The sequence below is a fragment of the Rhincodon typus genome, chromosome 13 (assembly GCF_021869965.1).
Source record: "Rhincodon typus isolate 14 chromosome 13, sRhiTyp1.1, whole genome shotgun sequence".
Taxonomy (NCBI): domain Eukaryota; kingdom Metazoa; phylum Chordata; class Chondrichthyes; order Orectolobiformes; family Rhincodontidae; genus Rhincodon; species Rhincodon typus.
Window position 1 is genome coordinate 64434964 of NC_063344.1, and position 20739 is coordinate 64455702.

General features: G+C 42.7%; 1 protein-coding gene across 1 annotated transcript in view; it reads left to right on the top strand.

Annotated features, from left to right (window-relative positions):
* The window catches only part of sned1 (sushi, nidogen and EGF-like domains 1), a 130360-nt gene that overhangs the window by 90083 nt on the left and 19538 nt on the right, over positions 1-20739 (top strand). Inside the window, exons 17-19 of the mRNA XM_048604788.1 lie at positions 2088-2381; positions 14784-14967; positions 19989-20101. Of these exons, the coding sequence (XP_048460745.1) occupies positions 2088-2381; positions 14784-14967; positions 19989-20101 (591 nt within the window). The remainder of the gene's footprint in view (positions 1-2087; positions 2382-14783; positions 14968-19988; positions 20102-20739) is intronic.

Below are 20739 nucleotides of genomic sequence, written 5' to 3' on the forward strand. Positions count from 1 at the left end.
ATCGTTACAGGCATGAAAGGAGGTGGGAGTGACAGGCAGTGAGTACAAGTGTAAGGAGGTAGGATTGACAGACATGAGAGGAGGTAGGAGTGACAGACAATCGTTACAGGCATGAAAGGAGGTGGGAGTGACAGGCAGTACAGGCAAGAGGGGAGGTGAGGCTGACAAACAATCAGTATTGGTGTGATCAGAGTGGGACAACAGAATCTAGCATTATTGGGAGTAATGTAAGAGAAAAAGAGTGGAGGTCGGAATGATTTGAAGGACCTCAATATGCTATTGGAACAAAACTGAGATTCCAAAAATAAAATCATCATGCTCCCAATGAAAGAAGGCTCCATAGCTTCTTTCCCTAACATCAGAGACAACTTGGTATGGGTCACAAGTAACTGAATGATCAAACCTCAGTGTAAGAAATGTTCAAAGTGTATTCTTACTCCTTGCTGTGCAATAACTGTGGATCAAACCTGCAGCAAGGTTAGTTCGATCTATGACATGAGATGACATTTCTGTTTGACAGATTTACTAGATTGTCTTTAGAAGGGGAGCAATGTAGAGTGAGCAGGTCAAAGCATGAAGTTGCCAAAGACCCGCTGATTTATTTTTTCTGAAATTTGCTGCATCCTGGCTGCAATCCAGAGACAAACCTCCCAATTATCGTTCTCAGAAAGGAGCTGGATAGAAATTTGTTTGGGAGAGGATTAAAGGTAGAGGGAAGGAATAGACTGGTGTTGTTCAGGAGGAATTATTAAATAGGTGTAGGTGAGGGTAAAGTTTAGTTTTTTTTGTTAAAACCAAATCTGCAACATTGTGTGCCCATGTGTCAATGAGAGACCACCTCATTAAAACCAAGATGAAACAAAATATAAGTTATCAAGCTAGGTTTCAGTCTGGGATCCATCTTGTTCAGTAATAACATCATGTGGGATCACAATAGTGAGTTATAAGCACAGCAAGCAAAGCAGTATGGTGGCCATCATCCCAAGGGAAGTTGAGTACAGGAATAATGATGCTTTGTTGAAGTTGTGTAGAGCATTGATGAGACCTGATCTAGAGCATTGTGTACAATTTTGGCCTCTTTACCTCAAGAGGGATATACCTGCCTTATGAGGAGAATGGCTGTCTGTATTGCCTAGATGTTAGACAATGTGGGGTGATCTAACTGCAACTTACAATTGGTGATGGCAGGACATGGTGGATGTAGCTGGGATGTTTCCCCTGATGGATGAGTCGATAACCAGGGTCACAATATCAGGATAAACGACAGGTCACTTCAGTCGGAGATGAAGAGGAATTTCTTCACTCAAAGGATGGTGAATCTTTCCGTTCCTCCACCCCAGAGCGCTGTGAAATTCCAATCACTGAACAGGTTCAAAATTTCTAGAGACTTTTGACATCCAGGAATATTGAGATAGTGTAGGAATGTGGATTGAGGAGATGATCAACAATAATATAAACTAAATGATGGCTGAATGGCCTACTCCTGTTCCTATGTAATGTACAGAAGGGAACTCAATGGACCCCATCCAGCTCACATTAGATAAGGAGTGGGCAGGAGCATATAAAATAAAGCTGGTAGCCAGTCTGCCATCTTTCTGCCAATCTCAAACCTGTTACTCCTATTACAGGGCATTGCATCTTCTTACAAACAGAAGGCTTCCTTTAGTGCGGTAAGATTCAATAATCTGTAGCCAAGGAAATTAAATGGGTGGGATAGAGTCCATGGTGAGGCAGCTTGTTTACACACTGTTGAGGGAGATTCAGTGAGAGAGGAAGATTAAACATTGGAAGATTAAATATGTGTTGTTTGATAGTGCACAGTGTATATCGGCAGTGGAAGGAAATGAAATAGGAGTGGCGCAGATATACATGGTCCGGATAAGGAGATATAAATGGATTGCAGAGCTGATGTTCAGTAGAGTGTGAATGGACTGCAGAGTTAAATGGATCTGTCACACCAAATTTACTTTTCACTCTGCTCCCCACTCAATAGAAGTAGCAGAGATGTAGAGAAAATGTAACCAAGTGATTGCTGATGGCCAGGAGCACTGCCCTTCTCCTCATTTCTGTCTCACTTTGTCTCCCAGAACTTGCCCCACCAGCAGCACTGAAGGTGGAAAGATCAGAGGGTAATGAGATTGAAATCTCGTGGCAAGCCCCAGGGATCGACAGTGCACAGGAGCTGATCGATGGCTTTGCAGTAACCTACACATCCTACGATGGAAAAGTGCGCAAGACTGACTTTGTCAACAAAAGCAGATCACGACATCGGCTGAGGCCGCTGTCTCCGGGAAGACTTTACAACATCTCCATTTTCTCGGTCAAGCGCAATGTCAATCAGAATGATATCAGCAAGCCTGCTGTACTTCTTGTGTGGACAAGTAAGTATCTTCGTTCCATGCTGTGCTGACACTTTCCTTCAGTTATCCCTCTTTTCTCCCAACTGGATCTGAACACTGTCACTTTTGCCCATTGGAAACTTCAGATAAATTTACAGATTGCCTTTCCTGCAGCCTGCCCCTTAAAGAGAACAGGTAAAAACCAACAAAGGATGCATTGTTGTTTGCAAGCTCTGTTTGGGTGTCCCAGCATTTTGTAATTGGATTTTGGAGATAATGCCAGCCTCCCAGAGTGGCTAAATTATGACCTCCCATTAAAGTGTGAATTTGCAAAATGTAGTGCCTATTAAGGCCTCAGAATATCTTAATGCACTTGAAAGCGGTGATTTTGAATCCCAATTGTTCTAAAGTAGGGAACTGTCAACCTACTTGTGTACAACAAGGTACTACAAACTATGACATGATAATGACCAGGTAATCTCTTTTAATGATTTTGGTTGCAAGGTGAATATTGCTCAGAACACTGGGGAGATCTTGGAAATAGGATCATTGAACTGCATGTGAGAGGAAAGATTGGAACTCTGTTTAGCATCTCATCCAAAAGCTGTAGTTTTGACAGTGCAGCATTCCCTCTATGCTCAACTTGGACTGTGTGTTCAAATCTCTGGATTGGCACTTGAACTCACAACCTTTTGATTCAGAGGCCAAGAGTAACCAACTGAACGTTGGCCTAGTATATTCCAGCCTGTAAAGTTCCATAACAAAAAAAAAATTGGTTTTAACCAAAACCTATGTTTAATTAACAATTAGACCTTTAAGCCTGAATGATTCACTGAGCATTACATGATCTCCTATTCCTGTCCTTACAAAACAATGTACTATTTGATACACTCTGGCTCATTTTCAAGGAGTTGGACCTGTTGTGAAAAATTTAAAATCCAAGTGAGATCCGGTTGTGGTGCTTCTGTTTCCATATCCGACACATCCCACTTTTGTCGATGGGGGAAGGGGACAGGATGTAAGTCAGACCAGAGGGAAACCTGAACTCAGCTGGGCCATTTCAAATTACTGCTGAGCTTAAACAGGCCACATTTTGACTGTTCTGAGAGCCTTAACCTGAATTGTAAGAGTCACAATTTGCTGGAGCAAATATAAATGTTCACAAAGATTTGACCTGTTTAAATGCCATGATCTGAAGTTTCAGTTCCTGGTTCATTAAATGTAAAACAAAGCCTTAAATTATGAGTTTGAGATTCAAACAAACTCTGCTTGACTGCCTTGATTGGAAGGCCTTTTTTCAAATGTATCTATTCTTGGGATTTTGGGCATCATTAGCTGGTTCCACTGTTAACAGCCCATTCCCAATTACACCTTGGAAGGTGATGGTGACCTTCCTTCTTGACCTGTTGCAATCCTTGGTGTGTAGGTTTCCCCAGAATGCTTTTGGGACGGAGGTTCCAGGATTTTGAAGGAATGGCAATATGGTTCCAAAACAGGGTGACTCGGTGAAACTTGGTTGGGGCTGCCCTTGTCATTCTAGGTCATTGAGAGCCTGTTAAGGGATGGAGCATGGTTGTTACAACTCAGTCAGAGCTCCATGGCAGGTGCTGTCACTGCAGCAGAACCCATAACCCCAATAAGTGAGGTTGCACCCCATTTTGGGAAGACCTGTTCTAGCTGTTACAGATTGTGGGCTTGGAAAGCGCTGACAAAGGATTCTTGATGAGTAGCTGTCATGCATCTTGTAGATGGTACACACTACTGCCTCTATTTGTCAGTGGTGCAGAAAGTAAAGATGGTGGATGTGGTCCCAATCAAGTTGTCTACTTTGTCCTAGATGGTGTCAAGTTTCTTGAGTGTTGGTTGAGCTGCATTCATCCAGGCAAGTGTGGAGTATTCTATCACACCCCTGACTTGTGCCTTGTCGATGGTGGACAGGCTTTGGGGAGTCAGGAGGTGAGTTAATCATCTTCAAATTCCCAGCCTTTGACCTGCTGTTATAGCCACAGTATTTATGTGGCCGGTCTAGTTCAGTTTCTGGTCAACCACGAATGTTACTTTACTTTAATCAACCCAAGCCTGAATGTTGTCCAGATCTTGACTCTTTAGACAGGGGCTGTTCAGTATTTGAGGAGACATGAATAGAGTTGAACATTGTGCAATCGCAGTGAACTGGTTAGCACTGCTGCTCCTCTGCATCAGGGACCCAGGTTCAATTCCAACCTCGGGGAACTGTCTGTGTGGAGTTTGCACATTCTGCCCATGCCTGCATGAGTTTGCTCCAGGTACTGTAGTTTCCTACTACAGTCCAAAGATGTGCAGATTAGGTGTATTGGCTGTGCTAATTTTTTTCCATAATATGCAGAGATGTGTAGTCCAGGTGGATTAGCCATGGTTAATGCAGGGTGACGGGAATAAGGTAGGAGCTGAGTCTGGGTGGGACACTCTTCAGAGAGTCAGTGTGACTCGATGGGCCGAATGGCCTGCTTCCACACTGTAGGGAATTCTATGAATCTAATCTTTTACGATGGAAAGGAGGTAACTGATTAAGCAATTAAAAATTGTTGGGCCAAGCTCGCTACCCTGAGGAGCACCTGTAGAGATGTTTTGGAGCTGAGATAATTGACCTGCGATAACTACAGTCATCTTCCTTTGTACTTGATATGACTTCATCCAGAGAAGTATCCCCTTGGTTTCCATGTTCTCCGGTTTTGCTTGGGCTGCTTGATGTTAAGGGCAGTCATTCTCACATCATTGCTTGAGTTCAACCTTTATGTCCATGTTCGGACCAAATCTGTAATGAGGTCAGGAGCTGAGTGGCCCTGGTGGAACACAAACTGAGATTCAGTGAGCAGATTATTGCTTTGCAAGTGCCGTTTGATAATAATATCAATAACTGCTTCCATCACTTTGCTGATGATCGAGAATGGACCAATGGGGCGGTAATTGGCCGGGTTGAATTTGTTCTGCTTTTTGTGTACAGGACATACCCGGACAATTTAAGGGGAGGTGATGGCCTCGTGGTATTTTCGTTGGACTGTTAATCCAGAGATCCAGGTAATGTTCTGTGGAAAACAAAATAAAAGCCAAAAGAACTGCAGGTGCTGGAAATCAGAAACAAAAACAGAAATTGCTGGGCAAACTTAGCAGTTTTGACAGCAGCTCTGGAGAGAAGTCAGAGTTAATGTTTTGGGAAGGAGGCAAAAGCGAGCTGTCTGGGGTTGAGAGACTATGAGCTTGGAGGAAGTGGGGGAGAGATCACCAGATGCAATGAGATTAGTGACTGTAGTTGACATGATGGCTGATGTTAAAATGTGGGGTCATGGTCCCGGGGGGATAGGAGGAGGTATCTGAGAGCTGGTGATCAGCCTCTGCAAAGTAGAGGTCAGTCCACCAGATGACAACAGCACTGCCTTTGTCAAGAGGCTCAATTACAAAGTGAGGATTGGATCTGAGATCATGGAGTGTAGTCGGTTCGCAGGAAGATAGACTGGAATGGGTGAGAAGGGCAGAGAAATTGAGGTGACCAGTGTCACATCGACAGTTCTTAATGAACAGGTCGAGTGCAGGTAAAATGCCAGAGAGAGGGGTCCAGGTGTAGGGAGAGTGTTGGGGATGGCCAAAGGGGTCTGTGGATGGGGAGAGGACTCTTGTCCAAAGAACTAGGCACAGAGACAAAGACGGCAGAGAAGAGTTCAGCGTCATGTCGTGCACAAAATTCATTCAGATGGGGACGCAGAAGAATAAAACTGAGATTTTTGAATACAGAACATTCAGCATTGGAGAGGTGAAGGTCAGGAGGGATAGTAAATACACAACAGGAGGTGGGGTTGGGAGAAAGAATGGAGCCAGAGGGGAGGGGAGGAGGGGAAGGTTCTGGGGACACATGTTCAAATCCCACCACAGCAGATGGTCGAATTTGATACCAACTTTTTTTAAATCTGGAATTAAGAGTCTAATGATGACCATGAATCCATTGTTGATTGTCAAAAAAAACCATCTGGTTCATTAATGTCCTTTGGGGACATTACCTGGTCTGACCTACATGACAATAACTTAGACAATAAATGCTGACCTAGCCAGCGATGCCCTCACCCTCATCAATGAGTAAAAAAAACCCACATTGTTGGGTAAATACCAGTGTTGGGCCCATAGCCTTTGCAGTATCCAGTGCCTCCCACCATTGGTGGTGTAAATCGAATTGGCTGAAGACTGGTATCTGTGATCTGCAGGAGGCCGACATGGATCGTCCACTCAGCACTTCCAGCTGAAGATAGTCTCAATTGCTTTACTCTTGACATCGGCACTGACACACTGAGCTCCTTCATCGTTGAGGATGAGGAAATTTATAGATCCTCCTCCAGTTAGTTGTTTAATTGTCATCACAGCTGGATGTTGTAGAACACATCTGTTGGTTCTGGGATTGTTTAGCTCCATCAGTTGCATGCTGCTTATACTAGCCATGAAGTAGGCCTGTGTTGTAGGTTCACACCTAATTTCTAGGTATATCAAGTGGAGCTTCTGTCATGCCCTCTTGTACTCTTCATTGAAGCCATGGATTAGAATAAAATTACCATCTCCTTATGCACTATCAGTAGAAATATTTGTTTACATTTCTGAATGGTTGTTATTAAGTCACCATGAATGCTTGACTGAGTTTCAAAATTGTAACAGGTTTCTGAGTTCAGTTTGATTGTTTGCAGAGGCTATTAAAAAATTAGTTGTTTCTGAACAGAAATTTTTTGTGTTTAGTGAGAGATTAACCACAAGTTTTAAAAGCTTTGATTGGGTTTCATGTTTGGAATTTTTCACGATCGAATGTGCATGAGTGGGAGCTGTTTTAGGTTGTTAATGTTTTCTTCATCTTCACATGGCTCCTGACGTACCTCCATGGTGGATACCGGGCCAGTGGCTGTGGAGGCAGCATGAGATATTTAAGGGGGCAATGGAATGGTTGCAATCATGAATTAGCCAGGAAATATGAACAAGAATCAGGAACGAGCCATTCACATTCTCAAACCTTCATCCTAATAAGCTCGTGACCGATCTGAATTTAGTCTCCAATCCTAATTCCTGTCTATGCCTGATAACCCGTCACTCCGGTGCTTGTCAAGAAACTATTCATCTCTGCCTTAAAAATATTCAGAGACTCTGCTTCCACTATTGCCACAGGAGATGGCATGGGGCTTTAATGGGACATGACTTGGCATAGAGATGCCATAAGTTTTACATGGGCGATAGTGACAGCCAGAGGGCGTACTAAACAAACTGGGATGAATTCCCAGAGAACCAAAGGGAGCCTTCTTGAAATAACTTCACAGAAGCCAGTATCCCATTATCAAGTCACACTTCATTTACACGGAGAGAGTCCTTGATACTGATCCAATTTCTTTAGAGCCAGTTCTTAGTGTGAACAGAACCTCTGGCACTCCTGTTTATATCTGTCAGCCAGGGCTCCTTGATTGGACCAGGTTAACGGTCCCAATCGGGAACTCATTCTATGAAGTTCACCTGGCTGACTTTGTTACAATCACTACACTTCTAAATAATCCACTTCAGCAGCCACACCACTGCCACCCCGATGTGTTTACATATCATCTGCTTCCAGGTTCTGGCAGGCCCAGCTCTTTCCTGGCCCAGAACGCAACCTTGGTACAATGGTCCTTTTAGACCAGCCAGCTTGCCAAGTCCCAGCTGAGTTACCCCACCTTGTGGTGACACTCCTGCCCAGCGTATGTCATGGCATTAGAAATCATCCCAGTATCCATATGTTTGATTCATCACATTCCACATGTCCTATTTTGTTAGAAAATCTCAAAAGAGAATGAAAAACAGCTACTTAATGCTGCGAAACTCTGACCTGGGACCTTGAAGGTATTTTCCAGCCTGCCCAATGTCCATCCCACAGAACTAGACCCTGAAGCACTGGACACTTTCGAACAATAATGTTATTTGTGGCTTTTAATAGGTGCAGCTTGACTGGAAAAGGACATATTGTTCATTTTATGATTTAAACTATTTATATGATCCAAATGACTGTAAGGAATGCCATGAGAGATTCTCTAATACATTTGTGCAGTTGTAGTGCTGTGTCAGCTAGATAGCAAGTTCAGGCCCATACTTGGAACACAGCCAAGGCTGCAAATAATCAAATCTAAGCCTCATGTTTAATGGCAAATATTTGTCTGAAATTAATTTTCCCTGCTATCTTAATGCATAACAGAATACACGAAATGCAGCCTGTACCTTCCATGGGACACAGCCTGCGTGTCTGTTCTTTGGCAATTTCTCAAAATGTGATGCTGTGCATTATAGTGAAACCCAGTGAATATCATTGTGATGGTCCTGGTTTCCCGCATCATTAATGTTGTTGAGTATGTATTCACGAGGGACAATATTTGAAGGATCTGTTTTCATGCCAAAGAAAAAGCCACATATAAAATCAGCAAAAACAATCACAACAACAGCTTGTATTTATCAAGTGACTTTAATAGAGCAAAGCAAATTGAGGCATTTCACGGAATAGGCTATAAACAAAATTTGACACCAAGTCTCAAATAAGGGAGCAGATCGAGAGGTGAGTAGTGAGGTGGACTTCAGGAACCCCCTAAACAGGGAAAGAAAGAATGAGAGGTTCAGGGAGGGTCCAGAGTTTAGGATCTTGGTAGCTGATGGAAGTGCCACCATTGCTGGAGCAATTCCTGTCCCTGTTTGGCTGCAATGCCCAAATTGGAAAAGCAAAGATGTCTTGGAAGGTTGTGGGATATAGAGTCATAGAGTAATACAGCATGAAAACTTCAGCACAAACTGGTCCATTCTGACTATTGTGCCCTCTCAGCTAGTTTCGATTGCCTGCATTTAGTCCATAGCCCTCTAAACTCATCCCATCCATGTATCTATCCAAATGTTTCTATTGCTTCAACCACTTTCTCTGACAGCCCATTCCATATATGCACCACTCTCTGCATAAAGAAGTTATCCTTCAGATCCTTCTTAAATCTTTCCCCTCTCACATTGAACTACACCCTCCAGTTTTCAATTCCCCATCCCCGGAAAAAAGACTATACAGATTCATCCTATCTGTGTTCCTTCTGATTTTATACACCTCAATAAGGTCGCCTCTCATTCTCCTACATTCCAAGGAATAAAGTCCTATTCTGGCCAACCTCTCCCTAAATCTCATGCCTACTAGTCCTGGCAACATCCTCGTAAATCTTCTTTTCACACTTTCCAGTTTAACTATGATTTCCCTATAACAGGGTGACTAAAACTGCACACAATATTCCAAGTGCGGACTCACCAATGACTTATACAACTGTAACATAATGTCTTAACTCAATGCCTTGACTGATGAAGGCCTACCCACCTCTGACGCCACTTTCAACAAACCATGTACTTGTACTCCTAGGTCCCTCTGTTCCACAACACTCCTCAGGATGTTACCATTTACTGTATAAGTCCTACCTTGGTTTGACTTTCCAAAGTGCAACACCTCACACTTGTCTATATTGAATTGCATTTGCCAAGTCTCAGCCCACTTCCCCATCTGATCAAGATCCCTCTGCAATTTTTCATAACCTTCCTCGCTATGAACGATACCTCCTAATTTTGTATCATCCGCAAGCTTACTAATCATTGCCTTGTACATTCACATCCATATCATTTATGTAAATAACAAACAATAAAGGTTCCAGCACCGACCCCTGTGGCACACCAATAGTCCCAGGCCTCCCAATCAAGAACCAACTTTCAACCATCACTCTTTGCTTCTTACCATCAAGCCAATTTTGAATCCAACTAGCTACCTGTCCCTGGATCCCATTTAACCTAACCTTCACGAATAGTCTGCTGTGCAGTACTTTGTCAAAGGCCTTTCTAAGGTCCACATAGACAACATCTACTGTCCTATCCTCATCTATCCTCTTGGTTACCTCTTCAAAAAAATTTAAAACATTTGTCAGACATGACTTGCTGCACACAAATCCATGCTGTCTATCCCTAATCAGTCCTTGACTATCCAAATGTTGGTTGATCCTGTCCCTCAGTATCCTATCCAATTACTTGCCTACCAGTGATGTCAGGCTCACTGGCCTGTAGGTCCCTGGCTTGTCTTTGCTAAGTTTCTTAAACAATGGAATAACATTAGCCACCCTCCAGTCTTCCGGAACTTCACCAGTGGCTAAAGAGGAAGCAAAAATCTCTGCAAGGGTCTCTGTAATTTCTTCCCTAGCCTCCAAAGGCACCCGAGGATAGACTTGATCAGGTCCACGGGATTCATCCACCTATTGCACTTTAAGGCTGCAAACACCTCTTCTCTGGTAATATGTATGTGGTCCAAAACATCTCCCCTTGTTATCCTTATTTCCTTAGCATCCATGATTCGCTCCCCAGTAAACACTGAGGAGAAACATTCATTAAGAATCTCCCCCATCTCCTGTGGCTCCACACATAGACGGCCATGCTGATCATTAAGGGGCCCTATTCTCTCCCTAACCATCCTTTTACTCTTAATATAGCTATAGAACCTCTTGGGATTATCTTTAACCTTTTCTGCCAGATCCATCTCATACCCTCTTTTTACTCTTCCGCTTTCCCTCTTAAATGTGCTGCTAGACTTTTTATAGTCATCTAGGGATTCACTTGAACCTAAAAGCTAAAACCAATGTATGCCTTCTTCTTTTTCCTGACCAAAGCCTCAATATTCCTCACCAACCAGGGATTCCTAAACCTGCCAGCTTTTCCCTTCACCCTAACGGGGACATACTGTCCCTGGACTCTTGATATCACGCTTTTAAAAGTCTCCCATATGCCAGTCGTTCCTTTTCCTTCAAACAGACTCACCCAATCGACCTCTGCTAGATCCTGCCTAATGGCCCCAAAATTGGCCCTGCTTCAGCTTAGCACATTAACCTGTGGACCTGTCCTATCTTATTCCATAACTATGTTAAAACTAAGAGAGTTATGGTCACTGGATCCAAAGTGCTCTCCGACTGACACCAGTCGCTTGCCCTACCTCATTTCCTATGAAGAGGTCCAGAGTTGGACCCTCCCAAGCAGGACCATCTACACATTGATTTAGGAAACTTTCTTGGACATATTTGACAAATTCCACCCCACCCGGGTGTTTTACACTCTGGGTGGCCCAGTCAACACAAGGAAAATTAAAATCTCCAACCAATACTACTCTATTATTCCTACAGGTATCTGCAATCTCTCAATACGTCTGCTACTGTAATACCAACTGGCTATTTGGGGGTCTGTAATACAGTCCTAATGGAATGACTATCACCTTCTTGTTTCTAAGTTTTAACCATATAGCCTTATTTGATGACCCCTTATAAATATCCTCACTAAGCATATGAAGGGGTGGTTAGGCCACAGAGAGATTAGCAAACTAGTATAGGAATTTTAAAATTGAGGCATTGCTTAACTGGTGAGCACAGAGGTGAAGGGCTCACTGGACATGGTGCAAATCATGCAAAACAATGTTTTTGATGACCTCAAGTTTTCAGGGAAAAGCATACTGGATTTTGGCCAGGAGCACTGTGTAAATAGTCCAATCTAATGGTAACAAAAGCGTGGGGTTTTCAGTCAAAGCTGTGCTGAGGCATAGTTGAACATTAACAACTGTATACTTCAGACAGTTTCTAGGGAGTTGGTGATTAGGGAATGGAATTTTTGGCCAGAGATTGTTAACCATGGCTTCTGTCTTACCGATATTTCGTTGGAGAAAATTACTACTCTTGCGATATCAGATGTCATTGAACATTGACACTGTAGAGACAGTACAGAGGTATTCTTATGACATACAGCTCTGAAGGATCAATGTATCTCTGGAAACTGATGCTATTTTTGGATTACATCACCAAGAACAGCAGTAGATGAGACATATGAGGGGATCAAGGATTGATTCTTGGGGGTTCATTGAGAGGAAATTGAGGGAGAGCAGGAAGAGAAGCCGTTGTGTTACTCCTCACTGGGGTACTCACTGGAAATTAAGCCCTACTTTTCCAAAAAGTTGTCATCAAAGTTAAAGATTTTATCAAAGTCCACAAAATTTCCTCGATTTACCTGTCTATTTAGACCCTGGCAAACAATGCACAGAAGACCAGGTTTCCATATTTAACCAAAATTACCACTGATTACAAACAGATTCTAGCTACAGTTAAACAATTATGAGCTATTCACATATAATTTTCCTAGTTAAAACTCTAACCCCTTTATAAGTACCTCAATACAAACTTACAGACAGATACAGACAGGCAGAAGATCATTGGTGTTGTGGGTTGAGGGGGAAAACTGCGGAAGCAGTTCAATGCTCTTTCTCCACATAGCTCGTGGAGATAATCCTTTTGCTCATCAGGACTAGCTGCCCTTCAGTCTATCTTCTCCTAGTTCATTTCACTTCACTTCCTCACAGGAGGTATATACGATTGGCTCACAAATGACATAGTTTCTGACTACGAAAGCACAGCTTATAGCAACTGGTGAGAGAAAGTAACTGGCTTACTTCAGGTGTCTCTCTGCATTAGAAAATATACCACGTCCCCTGCTGGAGGTCCAAAGGCTTCTGCCAGTATCATTCACAACCACAAGCTGTTCAGCTACCCAAGATCCAATCACACAGTTGTTGGCAGGCTGATGCTTCTATCATGGACAACTGGTCACCGCTCTGCAAACCAATCAGCTACTTGTTGCTGGCCAAAACTCATTTTGAACACTTGCCCTGATGCAACCTGCTGCAACCAGCCTCCTCCACTGATTGAAGAAAGCAACAATGCAAACACCACTTACAGTAGTTATAGAGTCATAGAGTAACACAACATGGAAACAGTCCCTTTGGCCCAAATTGGTCCATGCTGACCATGGTGTCCATATAAAGTTGTGGTAACTTGCTATAAAAAAAAGTGCAGCGATGCCTTCTACAATCCTTGATTTTTAAAACAGTATTTTTCTCATTTCAGTCCAAATTAAAAATACGTTAAAGTAAGAAGTTTTAGAATGGCAAGTAAATAGAAATGAAAGGCTCCAGGTGCGTGTCATTCTGCACATCTGAATAATGTTAGGGAAGTATTGCAGGATGGTGTCATGTGGCTACAGACAGATCGAGAAAGACACAGAAGGATTGTTTACTTTTGTCACAGTCTCACCTCAATCTAATTTGATGAATTCACAACTGCTGTGCTGGAAAAGAGAGAAACGTATTTGGGAGGCCACAACACATATAATGACTTTGGAGAGGAAGGGGAGGTTGGAGATGAAACATTCACAAGGCCGGTGGGATCAAATGTTAGTTTCTTGAGGAGAGGGTAACGGCAGCAGATCTGAAGGAGAAGGGGACAGTACCTGAGGAAGGGGAGTGATAACAATAACACTAACAATGTCGCCAGCCTTGAGTCCAGGAGGGCAAGATGCGTCATCAACAGTGTATTAGGACGAAGTTCAATGGAACAAGAGGTGGCTCATGGATAATTTGAGCTTAGAGATGGTGGTGGGAAGACAAGTAGAAAACAAAGCAGGTTTAGAGGGATGTTCAGATTAAATGGAATCTTCTTGGGATTCTTTGACAAGCCTCTAAGCAGAAGATTACAATTAGGGACCTTGTGAGATCTGACCTTTCAAATAATTTAAATAACTCACTGAAATGCTAATGATAAGAACTATAGAGTTATTGTGTGCTCTCTTAGCAGTCTCTGCCTTTTCATTTCTTATATACAACAGAAAATTCTGCTAAAAGTTTAAACTTGTATGCATTGGTCTGGCTACTTTCTATCAATTAAAGAGATAATGTAATTACTTATTGCCACAATTAAATGGTGAGCCAGTGTTGAAGAAATAGGGCAAACTGAAATTTGAAGCTTTATCTCTTATTTATCTGCCCCCTCCTGCCTCTTTCCTTGTGGTCTAGGATGTTTCCTCTAAGGTCATTTTGGATACATGGTTGCCACATTAAGCAGTAACTTATCTTTCTCTGTTAAATGCTGATTGGCATTCTGTGTATTTCCGTCTTTTTCTGCTTTCAATAGGATTATTCCTACCACGCATGCTCCCTCATGCTGCCATTTGCAGATTAGTTAGATCTCCAGTTGGGCATGCTTGGCTCATAATGTATATGTTTTAGGATTCTTTTTTAGTTATAAGAATTAAAGTTTAACTGTAGTGAACTGGGGATGGGGTGTGTTGTGGCCAACTGCTCTAAAATTGATCTAAACTACCATTCAAATAAGTTTGCAGTTGATTACACTTCAGAAGTTGGGGCCATGTTGATTTCAGAGATTAACAAATGGAAAGGGAAGTTCGTAAAACCCATGAATGATCTATTTGTAGCCCTTTGGTAGATGTGATCAAATTATCAAATTCTGTTAAACTATTACTGGGTTTTCAGCTTTCTATTAAAGAGCTAATCATCCCAGTCTGAATGATGATTTCTCTTCTTCCCTCTAGAACCTGGTCCCATTGGAAACCTCTCTGTAGTGAATACTACTGCCTCCAGCATATCCGTCACCTGGTCTTTACACAACCCAAAGCAATCCATTGTCAGCGCTATCCAGCTCTCTCTGAAGTCCCCTGACTCAGCTGAAGAAACAACTGTTTTGCTGGGGTCTAACCTCACGCACTACACCTTTCGGTAATGACTCCCTATCCCATTAGCTCCCACCTTCGTCCTGCTAACCGGGGCAGGAGGCACTACTCACTGACAAAATACTCCCATGTGATATATTTCAACAAATTAGCAGGCAGTTACTGCCTAATGGAGATTCACCTTTATCCATTAGTCCTATCTGAACTAGGCTTGGGACTCTACAATTGTCTCCGCTGTCGCAGATCAGCTGGAGTTGGCAGTGGTTGAATTGTGTTGGTGGCGTGGCAAGGAGAGGCATGTTAATTACTGATTAATGCCCAGTCAGGTTGCCTGCACACTTTGGGTTGGATTCTCCAGGCCTTCTAAAAATGAAGCAAAGGGCTCATAACATGTTGAGGATTAGCAGCAAGTGCAGACATAATGGGCCGAATGGCCTCGACCTGCACTGTGGCAATTAGAATATAAGATGTAGGATTAAAAGTAGGCCATTCAACCCATTGAGTCTGCTCTGTCATTCAATGAGATCATGGCTGACCTGTTAATCCTCAACTCCACATTCCTGCCTCTTTCACATAATCTGTGATACCCTTACTGATTACAACCTGTCATAGATTCATAACAATGTACAGCACGGAAACAGACCCTTCAGTCCAATTTGTCCATGCCGACTAGATATTCTAAATTAATCTAGTCCCATTTGCCAGCATTTGGCCCATATCTTGTTAAACCCTTCTTATTCATATACCCATCCAAATGCCTTTTAAATGTTGTACTTGTACCAGCTTCCACCACTTCCTTTGGCAGTTCATTCCACACACGCACCATCTTCTATGTGAAAATGTTCTCCCTGAGGTCCCTTTTAAATCTTCCCCCTCTCACCTTAAACCTATGCCCTCTAGTTTTGGACTCCCCTACCCTGGGGAAAAGACTTGGCTATTCACCCTATCCAGGCCCCTCGTGATTTTATAAACCTCTATAAGGTCACCCCTCAGCCTCCGATGCTCCAGGGAAAATAACCCCAGCCTATTCAGCCTCCAACCCTGGCAACAACCTTGTAAATCATTTCTGAACTGTTTCAAATTTCACACCATCTTTCCTAAAGCAGGGAGACCAGAATTGAATGCCAAATTGCATCTCAGCTCTGTCTATCTCAGCCTTGAATATACTTAATGACCTGGCCTCCACAGCCCTCTACAAGAAAGGATTCACAAATCCACTAATATCTGAGAGAAAAAAATTCTTATCTGTTTTAAATGGATTTAAGATTCTCCCTGAAGGGGAAATAACTTATTTGCATCTACCCTGCCATGCTTCCTAAGTATCATATGTTTCAAAGAGATCGCTTGTCATTCTTCTGGATTCTAATCAGTATAAGCCCAATCTTTCCTCATAAGAAAACCCCTTTGTACCTGGAATGCATCGAGTGAACCTTCTCTGTACTGACTCCAATGCCATTACATCTTCCCTTAGATAAGGGGCCCAAAGCTGTTTGCAATGTCCCAGCTTTGGTCTGATTAGTGCTTTGCCCAATTTCAGCAAGACTTCCTTATTTTCATACTCTCCATTCCCTTTGAAATAAAGACTACCATTCCAGTTGGTTTTCCTCATGCACGCTGAATGTGTACGCTGTATTTTAGGTGATTTATGCATGAGGATCCCAAATCTGTGTGTGCTGCAACTTTCTGCAGTCCTTCTCCAATTGAATACTTTTCAGTTCCTCTGTTCCTCCTGCAAAAGAGTACAACCACATCTGTTACCACGTTTATTCCATCTGACGTGATTTTGCTTCTCACTTATCCTGTCTAAAGCCTTCTGCAGACTCTGTGTCATCCTCTCCATGTGCATTCCTACCTATTATTGTGTCATTCCCAAACGTGACTATGATATATTCATTTCCCTGATCCAAGTCATTAGTATATCTATTTCAAATCATTGTGGCCCCAGCCCTAATCCCCATGGTTCTTGCACAAGTTAAGGTTGCCATCTGTAAAATGCTTCCTTTACTCCAACTCTCTGTCTTCTATTATTTAGCCAATCTTCTGCCCATACCAATATACCACCTTCAACACCATTGGTTCTTATTAAATAGCCTAATGTGTAGTACCTTATCAAATGATTTTTGGAATGCAAAAATATTACACCCACTGGTTTCCCTTTATATATCCTGCTTATAACGCATCAAAGAATTTTAATAGGTTTCACTGGGCATGATTTCCCTTTCATAAAGCCATGCTGACTCTTTTATGCTATTATGTATTTCTAAATGCTGTGCGAGTACATCCTTTATGTTCAACTGTAACATTTTCCCAATGACAGACTTTAAGCTAATGGCCAATGGTTACTTATTTGTTGTCTCCTTCCTTTTTTTAAATAAAGCTGTTCCTGTGGGGAATTTTCCAATTCTCAGGGACTTTTCTGTAATCTCAGGATTCCTCGAAGTTTATTTCCAGCGCATCCATTATCTCTGCTCTGTTATGCCATGAATTCATTTATTTTGTTCCTAATTCTGCATCTTTAGGGAAAGATGCATTATTGAGCCATACAGCACAAAACAGACCCTTCCGTCCAACTCGTCTGTGTCGACCAGACATCCCAATCTGACCTAGTCCCATTTTCCAGCATTTGGCCCCTATCCCTCTAAACATTAACTTTGCCTTTTTGCCATTTATTCACACTGCCTGCCCCCTCCCCCAACCCTGCCCTCAATATCCTGTTATTTCTCTTACGTACATGTACTCTGTTCCTTACTAGTCCCACTATGGATATAATCACCTAGATAGCTGCCCTGCTATATTGCCATTTCATCTTTGTTTGTAAGTTTACATATCCTGTCTCTAGAACAGCCTCCGTCCCACCACTGCCCAATGAGTTTAAAGCCTTCTCTAGAGCCTTAGATATTTTGTTCAAGTGACCATTGGCTCATGTCATAATCCCAAGATTATTGGAGATTTTGTTTCTTTAATATACCTCCTAATGTTCAATATTTTTCAGCAGAATCCCCGTCCTAGTCCTATCAATGTCACTGGTACTATCATGGATGATGAAAACTGGATCCCTTCTCTCCCCCTCCAAGGTCCTCTCCTGTCCTTAACTCTGGCACAGGGCAGGTAACAAAGTGCTTTGGGACTTACACAAAGATGCAGAGAGCTATATCCATTTCCCTAATTATTCCCTATACTGTCCCCTAATAATACAATGCCTCCATTTCCTCCCCCACTCCCTGTACAATGGTGCCATGTCCAGTTTGCTCGTCCTCCTCACAGTCTCCACTCTCAACTCCACAGCTTACTCAAACCTTTTAACTGTCAGGCAATTGCAGGGCCTGAGGTTTCTTGAAGGTTACTCCTTGATTACCCATATCTACCTCACCTGTAGTTATCTGCAGGTTGTGACTACCTACTGGAGCAAAATGTCCAGGTTACTTTCTCTTTCCCTAATGTGGCACAATGTCTAAAGCTCAGACTCCAGTTTTTTGACTCACATCCAAATTTCATAGTGCTACAAATACTTGCTATAAATGTGCACTTGTGAGGCCAAGGCATACATTGCTATTGGCTAAGAGCTGGAAAATAGGATTAGAATAGTTAGGTAGTTGGTTTTCGCCACTGCATACTCAATGGCCATCAGGCCTTTAACTGTGCTGTAGTCAGACTGGATCTTCTCGGCATCCAGCAGTTCCCACATGCGGCAGCAGCAACACATCACCTACCTGCCACCTCTATCATATTTTATTAAATTTATTAATGAATTGCTCTAGTATCCCTGCTCTTTACCCTTTATCGTAATTTCTTTATATAAGTATCAATCTTTATATTTGACAAGCTAGTTTTTAAGAAAAAGAGACAGACTAGAGACCTAAAGCAAACCAAAGACCTTATTTTTTCTTTAAGGACTGGAAATACTCACCAATCCTACTGACTAATCAGTTGCTTTGCTTACTCAAAATCAACCAAACACCCCTGTCCTTCCACCTCTCAATCCTTTAAGATGTTCAACGCTAAAACCCTATTGTAACTTGCACTCTGAAGTGCAAAGCCATACCAAGTTGCCTACTTATATGTGCTCCTGACAAAAAGGGTATATCTGATGCACTTAATTTGAGTTCAGTTTTATCTCGTCTTTAATTAATCTGTTCTTTTATTGAAATCCTTAGAAAAGAAAGCATTTCTAACTCTGCACATGCACACACCCAGTGCTAGGTTGAACCAAACTGAATTCATATGCACCCAACACCAGCAGCTGTCACCTTCCTTGTTGCTTGATCCTGGTGTCACTTTATGAATCAATTAAAAGCCTTTTCTAGCTGACACTGACATTTTAATAGTGATTGGTGACTCCTGTCTTAAATGGAATGTCTGCCATGAAGATGGGTGTCCAGGGAATGGAACGGTCCTCCTAATCAATTGTTATGTGGCCCAGATAGAACTCCCTAGTGGGAATGGCTGCCAATGTGATAATGCTCCACCCTTTCCCTCACCCAGCAATGATATTCCTACCAATCTCCTCCAATTGCCCCAATTTCTGCTCCTTTTTGGCCCCAACTGCACTCAACATGTTTTGAGGTTCGTATCCTCTCAGCTGCATGTAGCCCCTGCCATAGCCACTGCCTCCCAATGGAGCTCCTGAGACTGAAAAGCTAACAGCGCACTAATTGGGATCAGTGGACACAAAAGATGGCTGAGAGCCCCCTCACAAAGTCACTATCTGGGTTGCCCCCTGCTTCCTGGCTGCCATCAAGCCAAAACCGCACCACATCAAACCGCCCCCCCGACGCCACCTTCCCATAAAATCCTGCCCATCATATGAGGTTGTAATACGACATTGACATGACCACAATTGACGAGTACATTCTGGGGTCAAGAGTGCAGGCTGATCACTGGACATAGTGGGCATTGTACCTTGACTGACTCCTGTACCTGTGCACCCATATCCCAAATATAGTCAGTACTGTGAAGATTTTGGGATGGATTGGGGTTAGCGAGGTATGGTGCAAGGAATGCTTGATGGCCAGGCCGATGACCTTTAAAGTAATGGATCACTTGTTTTTCCTTCTTGTTCATCCGCAGGGACCTTTCTCCGGGAGTATTTTACACAGTGGAGGCCGTGCCACAGATGAGCCTGGACACTCGGGAAAGCTTTTTGGAGGGTCTTGCGGCTCCACCCCTGCCTGTGTGGACACGTAGGTTCTGATCAGCTCTGAAGCATTCTTTAGGGCATCACACCTCATTGCACCTGAAAGTGTCTAAGCTTCGTGCTTGACAGTGGGTTAGGCAGGCAATCATTGCTCCTTGGATTAAATGAACTGATGGTCACTGTGTGTCAGTCCGTTAGAGTGTTTTGTAAAGCTTTGATAACCCCTCATGGCAGAACATCAAAATTAAGAACGGAGGTGGGCCATTCACCCTCCCAAGTCTGCTCCATTATTCAAGTAAGGTCCTGACAACTTCCACAGTTTTAGTGTTTGCTCTTCATTTTTAGGATTTTGTGTCATATTTTATTTTCTTATAAACTTCATTCAGGGAATGTTAACATTGCTGCCACATTATTGCATAATAATGTAACTACATGCAAGGACAAACTAGTGGGATTCCCTATGTTTTCTGTATCAGGAAACCCATAGGCCAAGAGCACAGTCCCTTGTGCATTTATTACCTTTTGGTGAAGAGAGACATGACGCTTCCAAGTGTTGAAGTTCTAAGGGTCCTCATACCAGAAACACAGCAGATTAACATGGAGACGCAGCAAGCAATTAGGAAGGCCAATATCATGTTGGCCTTTACTGCATAAGAGTAAAGGACTACAGCAGTGTGGAAGCAG